Source organism: Protopterus annectens, chromosome 8.part1, assembly GCF_019279795.1.
Source record: "Protopterus annectens isolate FY-2018-M chromosome 8.part1, PAN1.0, whole genome shotgun sequence".
Lineage (NCBI taxonomy): Eukaryota > Metazoa > Chordata > Ceratodontiformes > Protopteridae > Protopterus > Protopterus annectens.
Window position 1 is genome coordinate 387,981,799 of NC_056742.1, and position 25,036 is coordinate 388,006,834.

The window sequence follows — 25,036 nt, forward strand, 5'->3', positions numbered from 1 at the left end:
CTAGCAGACTAACTGCAGAACAACTGGCTTAGTTCCAGGGATTCCAGACTCCCTTACACCTCCTAATATCATCATACCGAAAGTGTCTTTGAAACCAAAGATTTTACTTCTGTGGGGCCTGATCATTTACTGGATGCCTAATAAATAGATAAATAGTACTAAACATGCCCTCATGGAACACCTGCATTTGCCTCTGAAGTATGATGAACTGCAGTTGTGGTGTCCCTACATAAAGGCAGCCCTACCATGGACAATATAATCTATAGATCCATTATACTGGCTTATCTCATTTGTAAAGTGATGGAATGTATCATACCTGACCTCATAAACTATGGTATCAAAACTCATCATCTTAGACTAAAGTCAGTTTGTTTTTGTCAAAGGAAGTCTTGCCAACTCACTTTAGTTAGCTTCCTCAAGAAGATCACACATACTATAGATAGCATTCATTCTGTTCACACCCCCTATTTGCATCTAGTCAAAGCATTTGAAACAGTACCCCATGCTGACATTGTTAATAAGCTAAGTGCCTTAAAAGAAGATCCGTACATGATGAGGTAGACAGCAAGCTGGCTGAAAGATAAAACCCAAATAACTAAGGTGACAGGTGTCTTCTTGGAAAGCCTGAAAGTAACTAGTGGAATGCTCCCAAGCTCAGCACTGACATCCTTCCTTTCCAGCATCTATTTCACTGATCTCCGGACTGGAACTCAGGACCTTTGGTTGCTTAACTTTGTAGAAAACAGCAAATTGGGCATTAATGCCAAATCCCCCAATACCCATTATTACAGCAGGAACTAACTATTGTTAACAACTTGTTTATGGAAAAATGGCAAAAATTAAATGCAAAAGAAGTGCAGGACTGTCACATTTGGTAAAGGTTTCTCTCCCTCAATTTATAGTACAGTCAATACCGTGCTTCAAAATGATATTATAGGCAGAGATCATGGAAGTTGTGCTGATTTCCTTTCCTTTCACCATAACATGGCAACATCAGTCAGAAAATCCTTAAATTTAAAAGTAATGTCTAATGGCATATCATTCAGGTCAGAAAAAATTATCATCCCTCTGTACGCAGCTCTAAATAGATCAATTTCTGAGTACAATTCCCCTTGGGATGTACTTTTATAGACATATTAAACAATTAGAAAGGTCCCAGAGGTCCCTAACCAAGATGACTGTTGACCTAAAGTTCCTGTGCTACCAGAAAAGACTTAAAGCTCTATCCTTTTACGTCATTGAATGCTTTTATGTGGTGATCTAGATCACCAATTCCACAAAATTAGAGAAACTATCTTCCTTAATTTCTTCACAAGTCAAACAGCTTTATTAAAACCAGAACTAGAGGATTACATTTCCACCAGCACATAATTAAAGTGCACTGGAAAGACAAATTTAATACCCATCACCTAGCCAAACTCTCGGACAGACTTCTGCTGTAAGTTACAAATAAAAAAAAACACCATATCATCTTTCAAATTAAACCTGGATGATTGGATGGATACACAAACATTTATTCCAGAACTGACCTGCTTTATTTTTCATGAAAAGGGGGATATATAGCATGAGGGTGGATATTAGGATAAATGGTCCTGTGACTCAGTTGCCTTGAATTTGCTATGATCCTGTAATTTTATATCACCTCCTGATCTGGCAAATTCTGTAGGATTGGGGTCAGGGAGATAACCCTGTCCTCTTGTAGGAAGACTGTCTGTAGATCTGTGTTAAAAATGCTTCCAAGAAAATAAGTTGTTTGTGAGGGTGAAATTTTACTTCTTCAACTTTGTGGAGAGGCGTAGCTCCTGAAGAAATTCACTGTGAAGCCCGAACTTCTGTATCACCCTCCAGAGAATCTACTTGAATGAGACATTCATTCAAATAAAGATAAAAATGAATGCCCTTTGTCCTGCAGATGTTTACTACTAGCGACGCATTTGGTAAACACTCTTGGGTGTAGTAAACATGTAGAAGGGCCAGATGTTTACTACTAGCGACGCATTTGGTAAAGACTCTTGGGTGTAGTAAACATGTAGAAGGGCAAGAAAGCAAATTGGTAAGTACAACACACTAGAAACCAAAGACATTTCTATGGTTATTTATTTATTTATTTGTTTATTTGTTTGGATTTGTTTACAAGAGAAGTCCAACTTGGTAAATCGTCTTATTTTTAATTATTTAGTTATTTGCATTTGTGTACTGGTGAAGTCAAACTGGGGAAGATAAAAAACTCTCTGGAGGTCAGGGAAGAATAGCTTAAGAAAAATTACAAACATGCAAGTATATTGAATTGAAAAGTGCATCAAAATATCATTGTACAATTCACAAAGAATTAAAACTTTTTTTATTCAAGACCCTGAGAAGTGTGAGATACAAGATTTCCATCCATCAAAAGGGAATTTTTATTTAAATTCTATTTAAATATTTTAAGAAGCAGTTATTGTGACCTGTGTAGTGATACTTTTTTGTACCTGTGATGGCTTCTCTACTCCGGGACAGTAATCAAGAACCTCAGTCCTCACCACTGACACCAGTGAGACACAGTCATTAAAAGCAGGAAAGAATTTATACAGTATTTTCAGATACAGCTCTCTACATCAAGCACAATTTCCCCTAACAGCACTCAGGGAACATGCTCCAGACCTGGAGCTGGACTCCCTGTCTCTCTAGATCCCAAACAAGACTCAATTTGGAGCACTGTGGCCCAGTTTCAAATAACTAACACACCCACACCTGGGTATTTGATTTTACACAAGCACACACACACACACACACGGACACACACACACACACACACACACACACACACACACACACACACACACACACACACACACACACACACACACACACACACACACACAACACACACACACACACACTCTCCTGGGAAAGGCTGGTACAGATTAACTAGCTGTATCCCTTCTGCCCAGATAATAAGGTAACCATGCTGCCACCAGTCAACTACTCTCAGGCTCTTAGGTTCATAGGTTCATACTAGGCTATTTGTCCTAGGGCATTTATAAGCCTAGCCAGAGTGTGTTTGGCTTTCACCACCCATTTTAAATTAATTTTGCTATGCCCTTTTTCGAGGTTAGTATACTGTGCCTCTGTCTAAAAGTGACACAGAAGTGATACCCGGGGTAAACCTACTATCTCCCATCCACGCATTAAGATTCCTCTTGAAGAGAGTCAATGAGGGACTCTGCCTAACCTGGACTGGGATTTTATTCCAGAGTGAAGGGAGCCTCTGGGTTATGAATCTGTCGCTCCAGCATGTCCTATTTATTTCAGTGCTGAGGTTCAAGTCTCTCGAGCACGTAGCTCGATGGAATTTGGATTTTCTGAGGTGCAGCATGTCCATTAATTCTGGGTTGGACATGGCTTTATACGTCAGGCACAGATCGCCTCTTTGCAGGTGATATGCCACTGAGTAGAGCTGGAGTTTCTTTAACCGGGCAGCGTATGGCATCTGTTTGAGCCCTTTGATCCTCTTGCTGAGGTACTTTTGGGATCTGTTCAGTTGCTGCAGGTGTCAGGTAAGGTACTTCCCAAAAGGGCATTGTACTCAATTATGGGCCTGATGAGGGATGAATAAAGAGGCACGATGACCTCCCTGATCTAGATGTGAATCCCTTCATGATTAGGTGGGCTATATAAAATGTTTTTCTAACCACTTTGGCCATGTGGTTGTCAAATGAGAGATTGCTATCAACTTGGGTCCCCAGGTCCCTAATTACTTCTTCCGTACTTAATGGATTACCACCTATGTGGTAATTTGTGGGCACTTTGTTTTTGCCAAAGGGGATGACTATACACTTCTTGGCATTTAGCTTGAGGCCATGGCTCTGGCACCAGTTGTCTGTTTCTATGAGGCCCTTTTGGAGGATGCTTGTGTCGGCTGGAGAGTCGATTATAGCGCCAGTTTGCAGTCATCTGCGAACTTGGTCAGCCACAGTCCTTCCATGTTGGCCTGTACCTCCGAGAAATATATACTGAACAGGAGAGGTACCAGGACTGAGCCTTGTGGGATGCCACTTGTAACTGATTTGGAGTCTGACATGGCTCCAGCAATTCTAACCATGTGGGTTCTGTCCTTGAGCCAGTTTGTAACCAATCTAGTGACATAGGGGTTTACATTTAAGCTGGTGAGCTTATCTATAATGCCCGAGTGGGGTATTGTATCGAAGGCTTTTGTGAGGTCCAGGTAGGCTGTGTGGACCACCTTCCCCTCGTCAATGGCCTTGGTAACTGTTTCAAAGAAATCGACCAGGTTTAAGAGGCAGGATCTGCCCTTAACAAAGCCAAACTGGGTAGGATCCAGTGTCTGTAGGTCCCCAATATCTTTTTTTTTATGAGGTCCATGATGATCCTTTCCACAGCTTTGCAGACCAAGCTAGTCAGGCTTATGGGGCGATAGTTTCCAGGATCCGTTGAGGCACCACCTTTGTGGAGAGGGACCACTGTTGCTGTACGCCACTCTTTGGGTACATATCCTGTGGTAAGGCTGAGATTGAACAGTAGTTTTATGTTTGGGTTTAGCTCTTCTTGGAGTTCATGTAGGACGCAGCCCGGGACACCGTCTGGTCCCATTGATGCTTTTTTTTTGCTTTGGAGAGGGCGGCTCTTACCTGAGCATCTGAGATGTCAGGGGCAGCACTCTGCTGGGATAGATATTTGCCCTTTGGTGGAGGGGGAGTTTGCACTGAACCTGTTAGCTAAGATGTTGGCAATGTCTGTGGGTTCGTGTATTTTTGTCATTTTGGACTAATTCTGAGCATATCTGGGAATTCCCACCCAGGTTCCTAACATAACTAAAGAAAGCCTTGTGATTATCCTTAGTGTCCTGTGCAATTTTTCTCTGAAGCTGGCCTTAGACGATTTTATGAGTGCCCATAGTTTTTGCTAACACTGATCAGAGATGCCTTCCCTTTTGGGATTTTGCTCTATCATGTAGTACCTTCCTCCTTCTATTGTATAGTTTGTTTATGGCTGGGGTCCACTAGACAGGACATCTAGCTTTGGAAGATTGGGTCTTGGTTTTATCTGGGATTGCATTATCCATGCATTCCTGAAGGTGTTCATAGAATGCGTTTATAAAGGATTCTGCGGTCTGGGCCGTATTTTCCACAGGCCCAGGGGCTTTGAAGGATTCCACCTTGGTTTTGAGGAGTGTGAAATTTGCTTTAGAGAAGTTTTTCACTGTGGTTTTCTGGGCAAGGGGTGGGGTCAGAATGTGAATATCCAGTGAGATTAGTTTATGGTCTGATCTTACCAGTGAGGGATACACTTCTGGTCTGGAGCATAGAGTCCCCATGTTGGTGATGATCAGGTCCAGTATCTTTTCCCCTCTTGTGGGAGGGGTAACAATTTGTTCCATAGCGTTTGAGTTTATAAATTCTAGGAACCTTTGAGCTAGGGTGTTGGAGCTAGAGTAATGCTCCCAGTCTATGTTTGGGTAGTTGAAGTCGCCCAATATAATGGTGTTTGGAGAGACCTTCATATTTTCCAGTGTTCTCAGGAAGGCTGAGTGGGGTTCCTGGGTTTGGGAGGGTGGTCTGTAGCAGGCTATAAACTGGAAGGCAGTTTTACCCACTGTTAGTTGCACATGGATAGTCTCTGATGCTTCGTGCTGTGCCACCAACCTGGAGGTGTGGGTATCTTTGACGAATATTGATACTCCCCCTCCTTTTCTGGTTCTGTCCAAGTTTTGGGGCTGAAAAGCATGGTATGAGGTATAACCTGGCAGTGCTGGGGTGCTCTTGGGAGCCTTGAACCAGGTTTCTGTTGCTGCACAGATATCGATGTTCTCCATGCTAAGGAGAGTTTCGAGTGCATGCATCTTGAGGTTTAGACTTCTGGCATTGAGTAGCATTACTTTTAGTTTCTTATCCCTTGTGATACCTATGGAGGTGAGTTTGTCTTTTGAGCCTTGCCTAGAAAAGGCACTATGGGGGTAGCAAGAGCATTTGCCAATATCCAAAAGCCCAGGTACAAGCCGTCCCTAGCGAAGCATCGTCGCTTGTCGAGCATGTCATCCCAGGCTGACAGGCATTGGATCCCCTTTGAATGACACCAATACTCAAGCCAATTGTTGAAATTGATCATCTTGTCTTCATATTGTGGCATCATTCTTGGTGAGGGTAAGATGCTACTCAAGGTCAGGGTCATACCGGCCTGGGCCACATGCTCAGAGAGCTCCTCTATGTCTCTTTTCATGTAGTCCAGGGAGGTACATCTCAGGTCATTCACACCAGCATGGACAATGATGGAATCATATTTGTACTTGCCTTGCAGTGACCTGAGTGCTTGCGTTATGTAGCAGATCCTAGAGCCTGACAGGCAGCTCACCGTGACCTTCTCCTTGTTCAGCCTGGTTAGCGGGACGTCAGTGTGCCTGATGATAGAGTCACCTATTACAAGTGTATCAGGTGTGTTTTTTAGCCTTAAGGGCTGTGGCTGTTCAGCACACTGGCTTTGTGAGCTATGTGTTGCATGTGTTTTGTTTTGGGGTAGCGGTTGCTTGGGTGTCTGCTTTGGAGGTCTCTGCTGCTTAGGCAGATTTTTATTTAGAGCCTCCGAGTATGTTTTTGTGTGTTTATGGGTTTGGTTTGCTGTCGTGGTAGGTCTATGTGAGACTAGAATTGTAGTGAGTGTGATTTCCTTCTCCTCCTGACAGTTTTCGCCAGTACTGAGTTGAGAGAGCTTAGCCTCCAGTTTGGCTATATGGTTGCATCTCTCACATGTGTTGGAATTTGTTGGGAGGAGGAGAGGGTTGTCTGTGTACATGAGGCGGTTGTAACATTGCCTCAAGATTCCCAGATTCAACAGCTGGACCGGAGAGGAGATTGACAACTGACCTTTGGACATGCTAGAATAGTATTGGGAATTCCTTTATAATTGAAAAAAAGGGCCAATGGGGAACAAGGTACTCAAGGGGAATTTGTGAGGGTGTAGTGCTTTTAATTTTTTAGTGCTGACTTATATAATTGATTTAGTGAGCAAGTGCCAGGTAACTTAAATGCAATGTGTTACAGGTAACTTAAATGCAAAAATGACAAACGGTAACTTTCTTTCAAGTGAAACAAGGAATTAAGTACAGTAAGCAATGCAGATGTCACTAGGGATCCACAGAAGTGCTGAAAAGCTGAGTTTTAGGTGGAATTAGCATTTCAGGGAAATAACAAGCAAACAAGCATACAAACAAAGCTAGATTCAGAAGGCATGGATCTAGTCTATGCTACAGCAAACAAGGTATACCAATTTCAGTAAGAAACAGTTCAAATATGCAGGCACTATAAGCCTTTAACCAGAAATTCCCAGCTCAGAAGGGCAGAGTCCAGCCTCTCCTCCCACAAGAGTGCAGACCACGAACCTTCTTAATGTAAAATAACTGGCCTGGCCATTTAAAATAACTGGCCTGAAGCCCAAGTGCTTAAACCAGAACTAATACACTTTTAGAATAACAGACACTGAGCCCTCAATCAGCAGTTTCCAACTTAGAAGGGTATAAGCTACCTGTCCTGCCACCACAGTGCAGGCGACAAACATTCCTAATGTAAAACAACTGGTCTGAGCCCTTAATCCAATAGACTTAGAATGATAGCTACACTTTAATCAAGTTACTACCAAGCAGTAATAAATACAATTGAATACTTTAAAGAATGCCTGGATTAGTGCTCAAGTTATACAGACAAAATTAGATTCAGCAGGCCTGGATCTAGTCTATGCTACAGCAAACAAGGTGTACCAATTTAGTAAGAAACAGTTCAAATATGCATGCACTATAAGCCTTTAACCAGAAATTCCCAGCTCAGAAGGGCATAGTCCAGCCTCTCCTCCCACAAGAGTGTAGACCACGAACCTTCTTAATGTAGAGTATCCAATTATACTGTGTAAAATTAATACTAATACTAATATAAATGGCAGAGTGCAACCAAAGCAGCAAGGCGTTTTGGAGTGGCCACAGCATCACTGAAATTAGAACAAGTAGTCTCAAGATGTTAAAAGTATTCTCTAAAAGACTAGACATAATAAAAGGTATAAAAATATTTAATCATAAATAATAAAATAGAAAATATAAGAATACTAAATATCGAACTACAATAAACACCAGAGTTTCAGCACAGGAGAAATAAAAATAACACAGTTGGACAGATTCAAACTGATGCAGAAAAACAATACTTAACTAATCTCACTGTATTTTCTGACAGTCTGCAGAATAACTGTTCCCTAGCTAACTTAATTAATACTGCAAGGCAAGATAGGATGCAGAGGTGCTTGCTTCCATGAGGCAAGGTGATGAGCTTCTAACTAACTGAACTGTGCATGATAACTGACATAGATCTTTATATCAGGTTCCAAAGAAAACAAAACAAAACAAACTGCTGTGAGAGTTCCATCCTCTCAGTGCTGGTTATAGAATGACATCACATTTGATCACCTGACTCTGATACAATACACACTCAGAGCTTTGCCAAGATCTGTTACAGTATCTGAAAGCTATGGTACAATTTCAAAAACTTCTACTATTCCCTTCCAGAATTATTTCTTTAAACATAAACAATTAATCAGTTATAATAACACTGTTTGATACACACAAGCATCTGTGCAAGTCACTGTTACAGTCAAACAACACAAAATCATCCACAAAACTCCAGCCAACCATGCTGGCACATGCCACACATGAGCTGCCCCACTTTTCCTGGCACAGATGGCAACACCCCACATCATCACATGACCTCTCTGCTTTTTATTCACTTATCTGTTTGCATTTTTTAGTTTGTTCTGGGACCTTAGTCTTGTAGCTTCATTTGTAATTGTGTGAAGATTGTGTATTACTGCAAGATTTTAGTAATGTTTATACATCATACTAAAACTGCATGTAAAATATAGCTTTTTGTATTTGGAACCTAGTCTGACAATCATCTAGCTTCTGCCTCAGTTATGGCAGGACTGTGATCTGCTGTCAGATTTGAGCCTCAATTAATTATTTGTTACTGGTATATTTCTGCATGGTCTGGGGCCTTCATCTGTGGTAGCTTTGTAGTAGTTACAGGACTGAATTCTGCTCCAGGGGTTGTGTTTTAGTACTTTTTATAGCTGTATATACCTGATGAAAATTGTACTCCAGTAATGTGGTGCCTTAACCTGTTTTGGATTTGATGTAATTACAATATTGCAAATTCTGCTCCAGGATTTGTGCTTCAGTACTTTTCACAGCTGTATATACCAGATTGAAGTTGAATTACCGTGCCTTTCTGTTTACCTTGCTACTGTTTTTCCCTGTTCTTTGAATCTGCCCCACTCCCACAGAGGCATTAAGCTAAAAGTTTCTGCAATTTACAGGACTTGAGCTCCAGTTTGAGTTTTTACCCAACCCTCCTACCTTTTTCCTATTATGGTTTTAAATGGCTGTGTCTCTGGCTTCCACCTCTTATTGTAATCTGACTTCCCAAATCTCTCCCTCCCCTCTTTCACTGCTGTTGTCTGTTGTGTAACTTGTTTAAGTACTTTCCTACCCACTGTTTTTCATATATCCATAATACAAAATGCTCATCCAGCAAACCAGTATCGCACTCGAGTAAACCTCCCTTACTACAAAATGTCTCCTGCTCATTTTCCCAGCTCATCTGATTGCCCCCTCCCCAGTCACACTCTGAGAGGATCCTGACTTAATCCTGCTCCATCCTTGGCAGATAACGTGTTTATTTTATTGTTTTGCCCTTCAGCTACCTGTTTAGAATACTACTGCTTTATTTTTGCTTTATTTGTTGATTTTGCCTTTAAATCATTCTAAAGGTCCTTAATACTTGAAACTGCCTTGTCAAAGTAGTTTAAGTTTTGTTGTAGTAATACACTTGCAGGCAGTGTTTCTTGGTGTTGTTACAGGTTAGCAGTGCCCTGTACAGTCACAATTGCCCATAAAGTAAATGGTGACTATAAAACTTCCCATAGAACGGAAAACTGTAACTTATTGTGGCTAAAACAAACACGTGTGGAACAAGCTTAGAGCAGCTAATTTGCACATTAAGTAGCACTACTATCAAATCCAGCGACCACCCAAGTAGACCTCTGTATAACCCAGTCCATGAACTACAGTAGCCCAACCAAATATGGATCCAGACAACATGGACAAGCAGTTTCCAAATGTCTCCATAGCCAGCCTGGTACATATGGCCATCCTGAGACAATGTAGCAATTGTCTATGGGCATCCTGAGACAATGTAGCAATTGTCTCACGTTCACGGATAACCAATTAATTCTTAAAAAACAAACACAGTATGTGAGAGAGGAACATACACAATTTCACTGGAGGTAAAAGCCTCTCATATAAACAAGGATGTCAAGAACACACACACTACATCCATCACACATAGACCAATAAAAAACAACCCTTCCAAACCTGTAAGACCTCCTAATCCTATAAATGAGAATGCCTATCTTTAGCAACCTTTAAAGCACTCACTAAAAAGCAACACCAAACGCCAACACATATTCTTATACCCAGTGGAGCCCTAAGAGGATGCCTATAAGGCAGGCCAATGCATTATGCATATAATTGTATGACACACAAATGCTCCACTCACAGACTGAGCAAGGAAAAGATAATAGTGACTTGCTTATCTGGAGCCAGGATCTGCCCAGTTATACATGCACCCAAGTCACTGCACCACAGGTACCAGTAATTTTTAGTCTCTTTGTATCGACCCACTGTGCATACTTAGCCGAAGATGGGATATTAATTTGACACATGACATATCCCTTTGTAGAATGTGGATAGTTGGGATGTGAGATGACATTTTATTTTGACAAGAGTTTAGATATATATCTCCAGATAGTTAAAGTAGGTACCTAACTCATCCTAGATGTGGCTTTCTTTGAGTCTCTCGTATTTTCAGATAATCATAATAGTGTGATGCTCTTTAAGTAAAAGCTGATATGCCGAAAACGAAGTTCTGGAGCCAAAACCAAACCCGCAATAACTAGAAAAACTGTTTAATTAGCGCTTTCGGAAAGCTTAGTATCTTTCCTTCTTCAGACATAAGCCATACTTTTAAAAACCTCTTATATAAACTATTACATACATCATGTGATCCACTTAGTCGCCTATCCAAATTTAAAAAGACAAAACACTTTTAAATCATTCATAACACAAATGCACTCATAATAGAAACCTAAAACACTAAAATAGAAAAAATAGCCCTTACTGAAACCCCATAAATATTTAGCTTAAATATAAACCACTGGATATGTGCTTTATAACTAAATTCTAGTATTATTTAGTACTTAAAAATGTATATAAATACATACATTTTTATATATAATATTGAAACTTAAAAGATATAAACAATATCCAATAATGGAAATCATTACGTTTTCAGTGCTAAATGTTTTAAAACACAAAGAATGGATATATATTCATTAAGCCAGGGAAAAAATATGCAGCAGTTCTTATCTGCCAAAACAATTCTTCCTCTTCTAAGCATATTGACCATGGTCCTACTCTAAAATCATCATTAACATGTTTCAGAACTGTAAACTTGAAAGTATGGTCTGGGTTCTCGGAGATGTGGCAAGCTAGAGAGTTAGTAGAATCATTTCTAGAGATGGCATAAATATGCTCGTAAATGCGTTGCTTTAGTTTACGCTCGGTCTTGCCAATATAAAAGGCTGAACATTTTGAGCAGTTAGCAACATAAACAACTGATTTAGTCTCACAATTAAAACTACCTATAATATTGTAACTTCTATTGTTAATAAGAATTGTATTACCCTCATTAACAAACTTACATTGGCGACAGGCCCCGCATATATCCATCCCTAACCTTCTTTTACTCATATTCGACCTACCAGCTTCTAATAATGTTTTTAAATTAACACCTCTCCTATATGTTATTTTAGGTTTTATACCAAAACGATTACGCAAATGTTTGTCCTCCAGTATTAATGCCCAATTTTTATACAAAATATTCCTAATAAATAAATGGTCAGCACTAAATGTACATAGAAACCTAGTGTTATAAGCAGAAAAATGTGCTTCTAATGTATATTAGCAGGCAAATCTTCGGACATAGTTATTTGAGTCACATACTGACCGCTTAAAATTGGTCTGAAGTGCCCAGTACTACGCTTATGGACAACTTCTGACTTAACTTCAGCAATCAGAGTAATAGGGTAACCTCTGTTACTGAACATGGTACTCAAGTTGTTACATTCTTCGATGAAATCATGTTCATCAGTTGTCATCCTAGCTGCCCTTACCATCTGGGCCTTCACTACGGCTTTTTTCTGATGGTAAGGATGACAGCTAGTGTAATGCAGAAAAGCATTTGAATATGTTGGTTTCCTGAATATAGCACTTCTAAATCTAGATTTTAGCTTGTCTTTATGTAACATGATGTCCAGAAAACTAATATTTGTATCTTGGACTTCATAAGTGAATTCCAAGAAATGTGTTAATTGACCGTATAAAGGTCCCTTACATTAATAGTAAGGAAAATATAGGCAGGATTGAAAGGGATATTGTTAACGTTGTTAAGGAAACCCCATGAATCCTTACATATTTGTGGTTCCTGTTCAATGAAAGGCTTAAGGACACTATCAATGTATTTTGCACAAGCACTCATAATCGAACCCCTACCATCAACTATAGGTCTAAAAGGGGGGTCACGTATTGACTTATGAATTTTAGGTGTGCCAAAAAATACTGATAGTCTAGGGGCAGTGATATTCAAATACCTATATAAGTCAATGTCAATAAACCTTTCAAGAAAAAGGTCCTCTAAGGTGCCTCTAATTTTACGGTATGCAGTATTCACTTCATTAATACTAACCTGTTGATACGGTCCAGTACTAAGATGTGCTGCCATCTTGTTTACATATATATACTGGTCCATAAATATCAGTCCACCCCCTTTATTGGGTTTCATCACCCTAATATTACATTCATGCAAAACTTTAATTAATTCACGTTGATGTAGAGTGATGTTAAAACTATTATCACTATTATTAGGCTTTTTCATAGCTAGAGCTCTCAAATCTAGCTCGCAAGCTTTCTCAAAAGCTCGTAAAGTATCCACTAATGGTGGATTAAATAAACTAGCTAACCTAAAAGGGTTGGTGAGTGACGATCCCTCACCTAACAAAATTTTTAGATTAAGCTTGCGTACAAATAATTTTAAATCAATAATAGTCTTAACTAAGTCTAAATGCGTATCTGGAACGAAAGAAAGATCTTTGGAAAAGAAGTTAACCATGTCCTGGTCAATAACAAAGGAAGTATAATTATAAATCTTAAAGTCCCCTTCCGTACTATTTTTAACTTTTTTAAACTCTAATTTATCAAATGCTGTGGAGGCGAACGCTGACGGCAACCTTACAGCCCTCATCCAAGCTTTAATGGGTCGTGTTGAGAATTTGACCCAACGCTTTGAGCGATTTGATAACAACATTAATGGATTAAGCTCAGGGAATGTTATGGATTCTAATAACAGTACATTTACTGATGGACAAAATCAGAACAGGGTTGTTGTTCAACAACCCGCTGTGTCTGTGCATCGATTGGATAATAGCACTAACAACAGCATGGGCGAGACTTCTTCTACTACCTTGAGTATTCCAGCTGGCCAAAGGACTGCTTTATCTCAAAGAAGAACTTCACCTCATGGTAATGATATATTAAACATCGATAACGAGACTGTTCCTTCTATATCCAATTTTTTGAATAGTAAAAATTATTTTCAACCTGATGGTATTGAAGGGGGTGAGGCACAACATGAAGAAACTGTTACTAACAACATTACTTTCATTATTGGAGAATTTGACTACAAACTGTATAGATGTAAGAAATTTCAGTTAGAAATTGCCTAGCTGGAAGAATGCCTGGCTAAGAAAATAATCCCTAAAGGACTAAGGCAATGGCGGTTCCCGATGGGCTTAGCTGAAGGTTCTAATTTTCACCGCCAGCTTCTTTTACTGTTTGATAAACAAGGATTCGAATTTATGAACATGCTCATCGGCCACTATAAACAACAAGTGGACGATTTGAAACATGAACTTGAAGTACTGGAGCATGCTATTAAAAGTAATCATGACTTTTTTAGGTATAAATACGATTACATTTGTATTTTTACCAGCATTGATGCAACCATGATTAAACTTTCTAATAATAAGAAAAAAAGATAAGTAAGGATGTGCAACAATATACGAGTAACAGGGCATATCCTCGTCCACCCCCCATTGCACAATCACTTCTTGGGTCAAATACATCGCCCCAGATTGACAACTTGAGAGATGATGTCACGAACGAAGACCAACTGAACCAGTCCAGTGAACTCATTGGTGAAGTTCACGAGAATAATGCCCACCAAACCCAATCTAATGATAGATCTGCCAGTGATCATGATTGTGCTGGGCACAGTAATAACAATAATGATAATAGGAAACAACAAAACAACAATAACAACAGAGACAATTCATCTGGCATATATAATAAACAGGGTTTTGGGCAAGGGCAGAATGGCCAACAAAGGAACTTGAGGTCAAACAAGAATCAACCCAACACGAGGAACAGGCAGAATCAGAGGAGGAGATGATCCAACATCTAAATAGCCCCACTATTATTTATAGTACAGAAGGGGACTTTAAGATTTATAATTATACTTCCTTTGTTATTGACCAGGACATGGTTAACTTCTTTTCCAAAGGTCTTTTTTTCGTTCCAGATACGCATTTAGACTTAGTTAAGACCATTATTGATTTAAAATTATTTGTACGCAAGCTTAATCTAAAAATTTTGTTAGGTGAGGGATCATCACTCACCAAATCTTTTAGGTTAGCTAGTTTATTTAATCCACCATTAGTGGATACTTTACGAGCTTTTGAGAAAGCTTGTTTGCTACATTTGAGAGCTCTAGCTATGAAAAAGCCTAATAATAGTGATAATAGTTTTAACATCACTCTACATCAATGTGGATTAATTAAAGTTTTGCATGAATGTAATATTAGGGTGATGAAACCCGATAAAGGGGGTGGACTGATATTTATGGACCAGCATATATATATATAAACAAGATGGCAGCACATCTTAGTACTGGACCGTATCAACAGGTTAGTATTAATGAAGTGAATACTGCATACTGTAAAATTAGAGGCACCTTAGAGGACCTTTTTCTTGAAAGGTTTATTGACATTGACTTATATAGGTATTTGAATATCACTGCCCCTAGACTATCAGTATTTTTTGGCACACCTAAAATTCATAAGTCAATACGTGACCCCCCCTTTTAGACCTATAGTTGATGGTAGGGGTTCGATTATGAGTGCTTGTGCAAAATACATTGATAGTGTCCTTAAGCCTTTCATTGAACAGGAACCACAAATATGTAAGGATTCATGGGGTTTCCTTAACAACATTAACAATATTCCTTTCAATCCTGCCTATATTTTCCTTACTGTTGATGTAAGGGACCTTTATACGGTCATTCCACAAAAACTGGGATTGGAATGGATTAGGGAGTTTTTAACAGTTAGGAAAGTTAGTGATAACATAATTTACCTGGCTGAGACCCTATTAGAGTTGGTCCTTACCTATAATTTTATTGGGTTCAGTGGTAACATCTATGCACAAACTTCCGGGGTTGCTATGGGTTCCCCATGTGGGGGCACTTTTGCTAATTGCATCATGGCTCATTGGAAAGATACTTTATTGTTTAAGGAACCTTTGTTTAAAAGTCATGTTGCCTGGTATACGAAGTACCAGGACGACATGTTTTTATTATGGAGAGGATCTCCCGAGGTTATTGCATCATTTATTTCGAGAATTTCTCAATTAACACATTTCTTGGAATTCACTTATGAAGTCCAAGATACAAATATTAGTTTTCTGGACATCATGTTACATAAAGACAAGCTAAAATCTAGATTTAGAAGTGCTATATTCAGGAAACCAACATATTCAAATGCTTTTCTACATTACACTAGCTGTCATCCTTACCATCAGAAAAAAGCCGTAGTGAAGGGCCAGATGGTAAGGGCAGCTAGGATGACAACTGACGAACATGATTTCATCGAAGAATGTAACAACTTGAGTACCATGTTCAGTAACAGAGGTTACCCTATTACTCTGATTGCTGAAGTTAAGTCAGAAGTTGTCCATAAGCATAGTACTGGGGACTTCAGACCAATTTTAAGCGGTCAGTATGTGACTCAAATAACTATGTCCGAAGATTTGCCTGTTAATACATTAGAAGCACATTCTTCTGCTTTTAACACTAGGTTTCTATGTACATTTAGTGTTGACCATTTATTTATTAGGAATATTTTGTATAAAAATTGGGCATTAATACTGGAGGACAAACATTTGCGTAATCATTTTGGTATAAAACCTAAAATAACATATAGGATAGGTGTTAATTTAAAAACATTATTAGAAGCTGGTAGGTCGAATATGAATAAAAGAAGGCTAGGGATAGGTAAATGCAGGGCCTGTCGCCAATGTAAGTTTGTTAATGAGGGTAATACAATTCTTATTAACAATAGAAGTTACAATATTATAGGTAGTTTTAATTGTGAGACTAAATCAGTTGTTTATGTTGCTAACTGCTCAAAATGTTCAGCCTTTTATATTGGTAAGACCGAGTGTAAACTAAAGCAACGCATTTACGAGCATATTTATGCCATCTCTAGAAATGATTCTACTAACTCTCTAGCTTGCCACATCTCAGAGAACCCAGACCATACTTTCAAGTTTACAGTTCTGAAACATGTTAATGATGATTTTAGAGTAGGACCATGGCATATGCTTAGAAGTGGAAGAATTGTTTTGGCAGATAAGAACTGCTGCATATTTTTTCCCTGGGCTTAATGAATATATATCCATTCTTTGTGTTTTAAAACATCTAGCACTGAAAAGGTAATGATTTCCATTATTGGATATTGTTTATATCTTTTAAGTTTCGATATTATATATAAAAACTGATGTATTTATATACATTTTTAAGTACTAAATAATACTAGAATTTAGTTATAAAGCACATATCCAGTGGTTTATATTTAAGCTAAATATTTATGGGGTTTCAGTAAGGGCTATTTTTTCTATTTTAATGTTTTAGGTTTCTATTATGAGTGCATTTGTGTTATGAATGATTTAAAAGTGTTTTGTCTTTTTAAATTTGGATAGGCGACTAAGTGGATCACATGATGTATGTAATAGTTTATATAAGAGGTCTTTAAAAGTATGGCTTATGTCTGAAGAAGGAAAGATACTAAGCTTTCCGAAAGCACTAATTAAACTGTTTTTCTAGTTATTGCGGGTTTGGTTTTGGCTCCAGAGCTTCACTTTTCTGTTTTTAATAGTTTGTCCGCTTTTTTAGTAAAAGCTGATATGCCCATTTATTTCAACATGGTGAATAGTTACAAGAGGTGGTATTAGATACATGACATCAATCTCAGTACTATATGAGCTAAGGTAGGGGATGTAACAGATGCCTTTAATTAAAAAGGGAATTAGTCAAGCAACTAAAACATCTTTTAATATGTGTAACATGAGACAGGATAAAGCAACTGAGATAATAGTACACAATGAATTTGGTGAGATGATAGGGTAAGACAGATATAAGATTTAAAAAAATTGTGGTGTAGTACAACCGGGTAAATGAAATGCTATAAAGAGAAAGTAAACTGTATCAAAACAAATATAAATAATAGTATAAAGAAAAAATTGTGACACCATCTCTATTGCAAAGAGAGTGGGTTTGCTGGACCTCATGCAGTTTAATTATTTACTAATATAGTATTCTTAGTGGCCACACACTTTTATATGCATTTTGCCTCCCTACCTGCTGACTGTTAGTTTTTCACCAGTGAGTAGTAACCTATTCATTCTTCTCTCAATTACACTGTGGTCACTGACTAAGGACAAACACAGATGGAGTGACCTATCATCCAGGCAGGCATGGAATCTGTCTGTTGTGGCTGCCAGTGGACCATCAAACTTCTTGTACCCAAACTCCACTTCCCAAGTCATCTGGCCTAACAATCAAAAGTATCCAAGTATTACTTGCTACCCAGACTAGGGATCCCACATTACTTGCTACCTCAAACAATGTATCTACCACCAAGCATTACAGCTGGGTTTGAAAATGGACCACTGTAATTGCAAGCCTGTTAATGAGGGTTAATGACTCTGCAGGAAGCTGCACATGCATTCTGTTGCTAATGCAGCTAAGACCTATAACCGAAGAAATTACCACATCCCTTGAAATCAACACATCCAAGCCTAGTCAGCTTAAGATATTTAAATGCAATACGTAACACTTAAGCTGTTTATGTAAATGACAACTCCTGACAATGGTTATATTAACAATGCTATTCAACAGTGACACTTTAACAACCTTGTTAGAGCTCTTCTTTTCAATATTGCATGTGCAGAATGATATTTATGGACCAGGTAGAGGGTCTTTAAAATAGTAAAACTACAAAATAGTTTCATTGTAATGACTAAACCTGATGCAGACATATGTAAATTTCAACAAACAAATGAATAAAAGATGGTACATCCTTAAATGTGAATTTTGTCACCTTACCGCCAGATGTAGGTCGTAGAAAACTGTCATGGGATCTGCAGGAGTCGATGATTTCCTGGAAGGACTGTGGGCAGTCCGGTAGCAGAGGCTCCTGATACTGCTTGTTTACAACTACATCTATGACCTCCTGATTGGTACGATCTGTGATAAACATAAAACTTAAGGTGATTTTGGTACCCACTTGCCAAACACATTAAAATATCACAGACATATCTTCCTGGAATACCCCAAACTCTACAATGATATTATAATGTAACAATAACTTTGCTGGATGTTTTTTACAGGCAGACTTTCGACTTGTGGTCACAGATTTACCTTACTAGAGCACTTTTGTTTTTTTTTTTTTGCAGAAGCCTGCATTGTATATAGGAACCATTTTTTGACATATCACAGACATTAAATATAGTGCAGCCTAAAGAAGAAACCACATAACTTATTATGTATGGCAGTTAGCAGTTAATGAATTGCTTTCCTCAGTCCAGGGTACAGGGTTTGATTCCTTCCACCTCATTTGTCTACTGCATAACTCTATTTATGTCACTTAATCAGCCAGTACTCCCAAGTCTCCCCTGGGCTTGCCCGGTCAACAGATGGGTAAAATGTGTCCCTGACACCCGTATGGACTTGGTTAAAACACTTGTGGACCTTAAGTTATATGTTCGCAAATTAAACCTATTGGCTGTTTTAGGTAAAAATTCTTCCCTCATTAGACCATTTAGAATAGCTAGTTTATTTAACCCGCCATTAATAGGGAACCTTAAAACTTTTGAAAAATCCTGTGAACTGGATTTAAGGTTCTTGGCTGTAAATTCATTTAATAACAAATATAAACACAGCCTAAACATAACATCTGTGGAACGTGATTTCATTAAACTGTTACAGGATTGTAAAATTAGGGTTATGAAACCCGATAAAGACAATGGGCTCATTTTTATGAACCAAATGGATTACATTAATAAGCTTACTATCCACTTAAATAATGGCCCATATGAAAAAACTAGCACTAATGAGGTTAATACAGCATATAATAGGGTTAGGACAACACTTGAAGATCTGTTTTTGGAAGAATTCATACACATCCACTCCTATCTAAACATTGCAGCACCTAGAATGCCCTCTTTCTTTGGAGCTCCTAAAATCCACAAATCTATTTGCGAACCCCCTTTTAGACCCATAGTTGATGGGAGGGGGTCTATTTTGGTTTCCTGTGCCAAATATGTAGATGGCGTTTTAAAACCATATATAGAAAAGGAAAAGCAGATTTGTAAGGATTCGTGGAGCTTCCTGGAAAACATAAACAGAATACCCTTTGACCCTGACTTAAGCTTTTTAACTGTGGATGTGAAGGAACTTTATACGGCTATTCCACAACAGTTAGGGTTGGAGTGGGTGAGGGAGTTCTTGGAGTCAAGAAACGTAGAACAAAACACTGTCCACATTATTGAGATCTTATTAGAAATGGTGTTGAAATATAATTTCTTTAGTTTCAATAATGCGATTTACAGACAGGCTTCTGGTGTAGCAATGGGCTCACCATGTGGGGGGTCCTTCGCCAATTGTGTAATGGCACAATGGGAAAACACATTGTTGTTTAATAATCTGCTATTCAAAGAGCATGTCGCCTGGTATACAAGATACCAGGACGACATGTTCATATTATGGAGAGGCTCCTTAGATATGGTGGCCCCATTTATAGACAACATCAAAACCATGACTGACTTTCTAGATTTCACATTTGAAGTGAATGAGAATAAAATCAGTTTCTTGGATATAAATCTAATCAAGGACAAAGAATCCTCTATGTTTATTAGCAATATTTACAGAAAGCCCACTTATTCCAATGGATTCCTGCATTTTGGGAGTTGCCACCCTATCCATCAAAAAAGAGCCGTAGTGAAGGGGCAGATGGTTAGGGCGGCACGGATGATCACCAAGGATGAAGATTTCCATAAGGAATGTGGTAATTTGACCACTATGTTTGTTAACAGGGGATACCCTGACTCACTCATTCTGGAGATTTCATCTGAGGTAAGATTCAAAAGGGAATCTGGTCATTTTAGGCCCATTCTTAATAGAAGAGGGCCGAATTTGATGACTAACCAAGACACGACTGGAAACTCGAACAGAAAGGGCAACGAATCTGATATAGGAGTCAGGTTTTTGTGTACGTTCTCTATTGACCATCACTTTATTAGGGGAATCCTACAGAAAAATTGGGAGAACATAATGGAAGACACAAAGTTACATCAATTGTTGGGAACAACACCTAGCATAGCTTTTAGGAAAGGATTCAATTTAAAAGCATTATTGGAAATGAATAGATACACTTCGTTTAACAGGGCCAAGGGCATGACTAAGTGCGGATTTTGTAACCAGTGTAAATTCATGCAGGAGGGCAATCATGTTGTTATAAACAATGTAAAATATAGACTAATGGGTAATTTTAGCTGCTCTTCTAAAGCAGTGGTTTATGTGGCAAGCTGTAAGCAGTGCCCGGCTTTCTATATAGGAAAAACTGAAAGGGCATTGCAAAAAAGAGCGTATGAGCATTTATACGCTATTTCTAAGAACGACATTAACAACGCTTTGGCTTGCCACGTTATGTACAATAGGGAACATAGTTTCAATTTTATGGTTTTGAAACAAATTAAGACACAAACATATTCAGGTCCATGGCAATTGTTATTAGAAAAAGAAGAGTTATTATGGCAGCTTAGGACAGCCGCACATACATACCCTGGCCTAAATGAAGCAATATCGCTCACTTGTATTTTAAAATTATTGGCCCTTAAAAGGTAATCCTTTACCCTCTAGAGAGTTTGATAAGTATATAATGCATAATTATTTTATGGTTTATTGTCTTATCCCCTGTCTTGTTTCAATGTTCTTTGTATCCCGTGTTTAACACAACCTTATAAGAGACACAAGTAAGTAGTATATTATCTTTTAGATGGAGATTTTTCTCAGTTTGAATGACATTGTAGAGATTGCATACTAATGCATTAAGCGTAACACTATAATGGTATAGGGGCATAATGGTCCGCATTAACTTTAAATACAAAGTAAACGCCAGTGAGTGATGTTACAAGCATTTAAACATATTAAGCCCATACACACTTGTATAACATATAGGGCTCATTTACTCAACATAATAGGAGTTAATAGCTCTCTTTTTTAGAGCGTTTCCAGGATAGTTGGTAAGGGAAATAAGGCATTGATGCTTAATTTTAAATTTTAAATTCGAACTTGTCAACATTTGGGAAATTAATTGGGAAACATCGCTACCATTACATTTATAATCACTTAAAAACGTCTGTACACTAAGTTTTAAGTAAACGCTAAGGTTATAAGCCTTAATTGTAGCTGTTTTGTATGCTATTCACAAAGTATGTACTATCATCTGATAAACATAAGGGTTGTGAGTATTTAATATATGAGTATATGAACATATTATTAATTTTTAAAAAAAAAGTTTTTTAAAAATCATGTTTTTAAATAGTGAAGCAAGTCGGACTTTAAACAATATGGTTTTTATCTGTTTTTAACACATAAACACATTGGTCCTGTATTTAATTAAAATTATAAGTTGATAATTGTTAATGGATTGATTGCCATCCTATTTAAAGGAGGATGATGTAATAACCGACTGTCTCATTTTGGTCTGAGGAAGGAGAGATAGTATTCTCTCCGAAAGTGCTTGTGGATAAATAAAGCTCTTACGTTACAGTTTGCGAACTATAGTTGCTTTATCTTCATCTGACAGTTTTACTTTGTAGTGGATTATTACTTGGCTACACATTTGGTTATACGCTTAGCAGCACGTTTTCCTGGGTTTCAACAGTTCGTTTGGTTTTTTGGAAACATAAAATGAATAAATACATAAGTAAATAATTGGCTTTATTAGTTAAAATGCTTAGAAGAAAAAGAGGAAAAGGGGACATAAAATTCAAAAGTGATACCGCTGCTATAGCTATGAATACAAATTCAAATAACAATTACTCAAATAAATAGTTAGCAGCTTAGCACATAGGGTTAAGGTTCATAGGTAGGTACTAGGCCATCTGCCCGAAGGCATTTATAAGCCTAGCTGGAATGTGTTGGCTTTCACCGCCCCCTTAGATTAGTTCCCTGTGTCTCTGTCCAGCAGAACCATTGAAGTGATCCCTGGGGTAAACTTTCTGTTTTCCATCCACTCATCAAAGTTTCTCTTGAAGAGGGTTAGCGAGGAGCTCTGCCTAATGTAGATTGAAATCTTGTTCCAGAGCATGGGAAGTCTCTGGTACAGGAATCTATCCCTCCAGCATGTCCTATTTATTGTTGTGGTGAGGTTTAGATCCCTGGAATGTGTGGCTCAAGGGGATATGGTTTTCTTTAGGTGAAGCATGTCCAACAATTCTGGGTTGGACATGGCCTTGTATGTCAGGCAGAGATCACCTCTGAGTCGGCGGTATGCAACCAAGTACAGCTGGAGTTTCTCCAGTTGAGCTGCATAGGGCATCTGCTTGAGGCCAGTGATCCTCTTGGTGAGGTACTTTTGTGGTCTTTCCAGTTGTTGCAGGTGTCTTGTAAGGTACCATCCCAAATGGGGCATTGTACTCTATGATGGGTCTGATGAGTGATGCATAGAAGGGCACAATGACCTCTTTCGATCTAGATGCAAACCCTTTTGTGATTAGGTGGACCACATAGAAGGATTTTCTAACCACTTTGGCAATGTGATTATCAAAGGAGAGGTTATTATCTACTTGGGTCACCAGATCCCTTATTATGTCTTCTGTATTTAGGGGGCTACTACCTATGTGATAGTTTGAGGGTAGTTTGTTTTTTCCAAAGGGGATGACTATGCACTTTTTGGCATTTAGCTTGAGGCCATGGTTTTGACGCCAGATATCTGTCTCAGTGAGACCCTTTTGGAGGATGCCTGTGTCAGCCGGAGAGTCAATTATAGCCCCTAGTTTGCAGTCGTCTGCCTAATTAGTTAGCCATAGTCCTCCTGTGCTTGCCTGTACCTCTGAGAAGTATATGCCGAAAAGGAGGGGTCCTAGGACTGAGCCCTGGGGAACTCCACTTGTAACCGGTTTAGAGTCAGACCTAGCTCCCGCAACTCTTACCATGTGGGTTCTGTCCATGAGCCAGTTGGCAGCCCATCTCGTGACGTAAGGGTTTATGTTCAGGCTGGTGAGCTTGTCTATAATACCTGAGTGGGGAATGGTGTCAAAGGCCTTTGCGAGGTCTAGGTAGGCTGTGTGGACCACCTTTACCTCATCTATAGCCTTGGTAACTGCCTCAAAGAAGTCCACCAGGTTTAGGAGGCATGATCTGCCCTTTACAAAGCTGAACTGGGTAGGGTCCAGTGTTTGGAGGTTCTCAATATCACTGTTAATGAGATCCATGATGATGCACTCCATAGCTTTGAAGACCATAGCTAGTCAGGCTTATAGGACCATAGCTCCCGGGGTCCATTGTGGGTCCACCTTTGCAGAGCAGAATAACCATTGCTGTGTGCCACTCTGTGGGCACATAGCCTGTTGAGAGGCTGAGTTTAAACAGTGTGTTTAGGTGAGGGGTTAGCTCACCTTTGAGCTCGTGTAGGATGCAACCTGGGACACCATCTGGTCCCATTGATGCTGTGTTTTTGGCTTTGGAGAGGGCTGTTTTAACCTGAGTGTCTGTGATTTCAGGGGCACTACATTCTTCTGGTATAGTTATGGGCTCTTTTGGGGGTGAAGTTTGCACTGAACCTGTCTGTCAGGATGTTGGCTATTTCAGTTGGTTCAGTGTATTTTGTGCCATTCTGTACCAACTCCAAGCAGATCTGAGAATTGCCACTTAGATTCTTGACAGCTAAAGAATGCCTTGTGGTTATCTTTGGAGTCCATGGCAATTTTTCTTTTGAAGCTAGCCTTGGATGATTTTATGAAGGAATGTAGTTTCTTGCTGATACTGATTTGGGATGTCTTCCCTTCTTGGGATTTTACTCTTTTCTGTACTAGTTTCCTCCCTCTACTATATAGATTGTTTATGGCAGGGGTCCACCAGACTGGTTTTCTTTTCTTGGAGGAGTGAGTCTTGGTTTTGTTTGGGATAGCACAATCGATGCATTCTTGTAGGTGCCCATAGAGTGCATTAGTAAAGTATTTTGCAGCTTGGACAGCATTATCCTTTAGCATGGGGGCTTTGAAACTTCCCACCTCGGTCTTAAATAACATGAAGTTTGCTTTTGAAAAGTTTTTCACGGTGGTGTCTTTGACCGGGGGTGGTGACGGAATGTGGATATCCAGAGTGATTAGCTTATGGTCAGATCTAACAAACGAGGGGTTGACATCTGGTGTGGAACACCGGTCACCCATGTTGGTGATGACCAGGTCCAATATGTTGTCACCTCTGGTGGGGGTGTTGATCAGTTGATCCAGAGCATTTGAGTTTATAAATTCTAGGAAATGTTGGGCAAG

General features: G+C 39.0%; 1 protein-coding gene across 1 annotated transcript in view; it reads right to left on the bottom strand.

The window, feature by feature from the left end:
- The window catches only part of LOC122810372 (mixed lineage kinase domain-like protein), a 419,511-nt gene that overhangs the window by 37,469 nt on the left and 357,006 nt on the right, over window positions 1–25,036 (bottom strand). Inside the window, exon 10 of the mRNA XM_044081959.1 lies at window positions 18,585–18,725. Within this exon, the coding sequence (XP_043937894.1) occupies window positions 18,585–18,725 (141 nt within the window). The remainder of the gene's footprint in view (window positions 1–18,584; window positions 18,726–25,036) is intronic.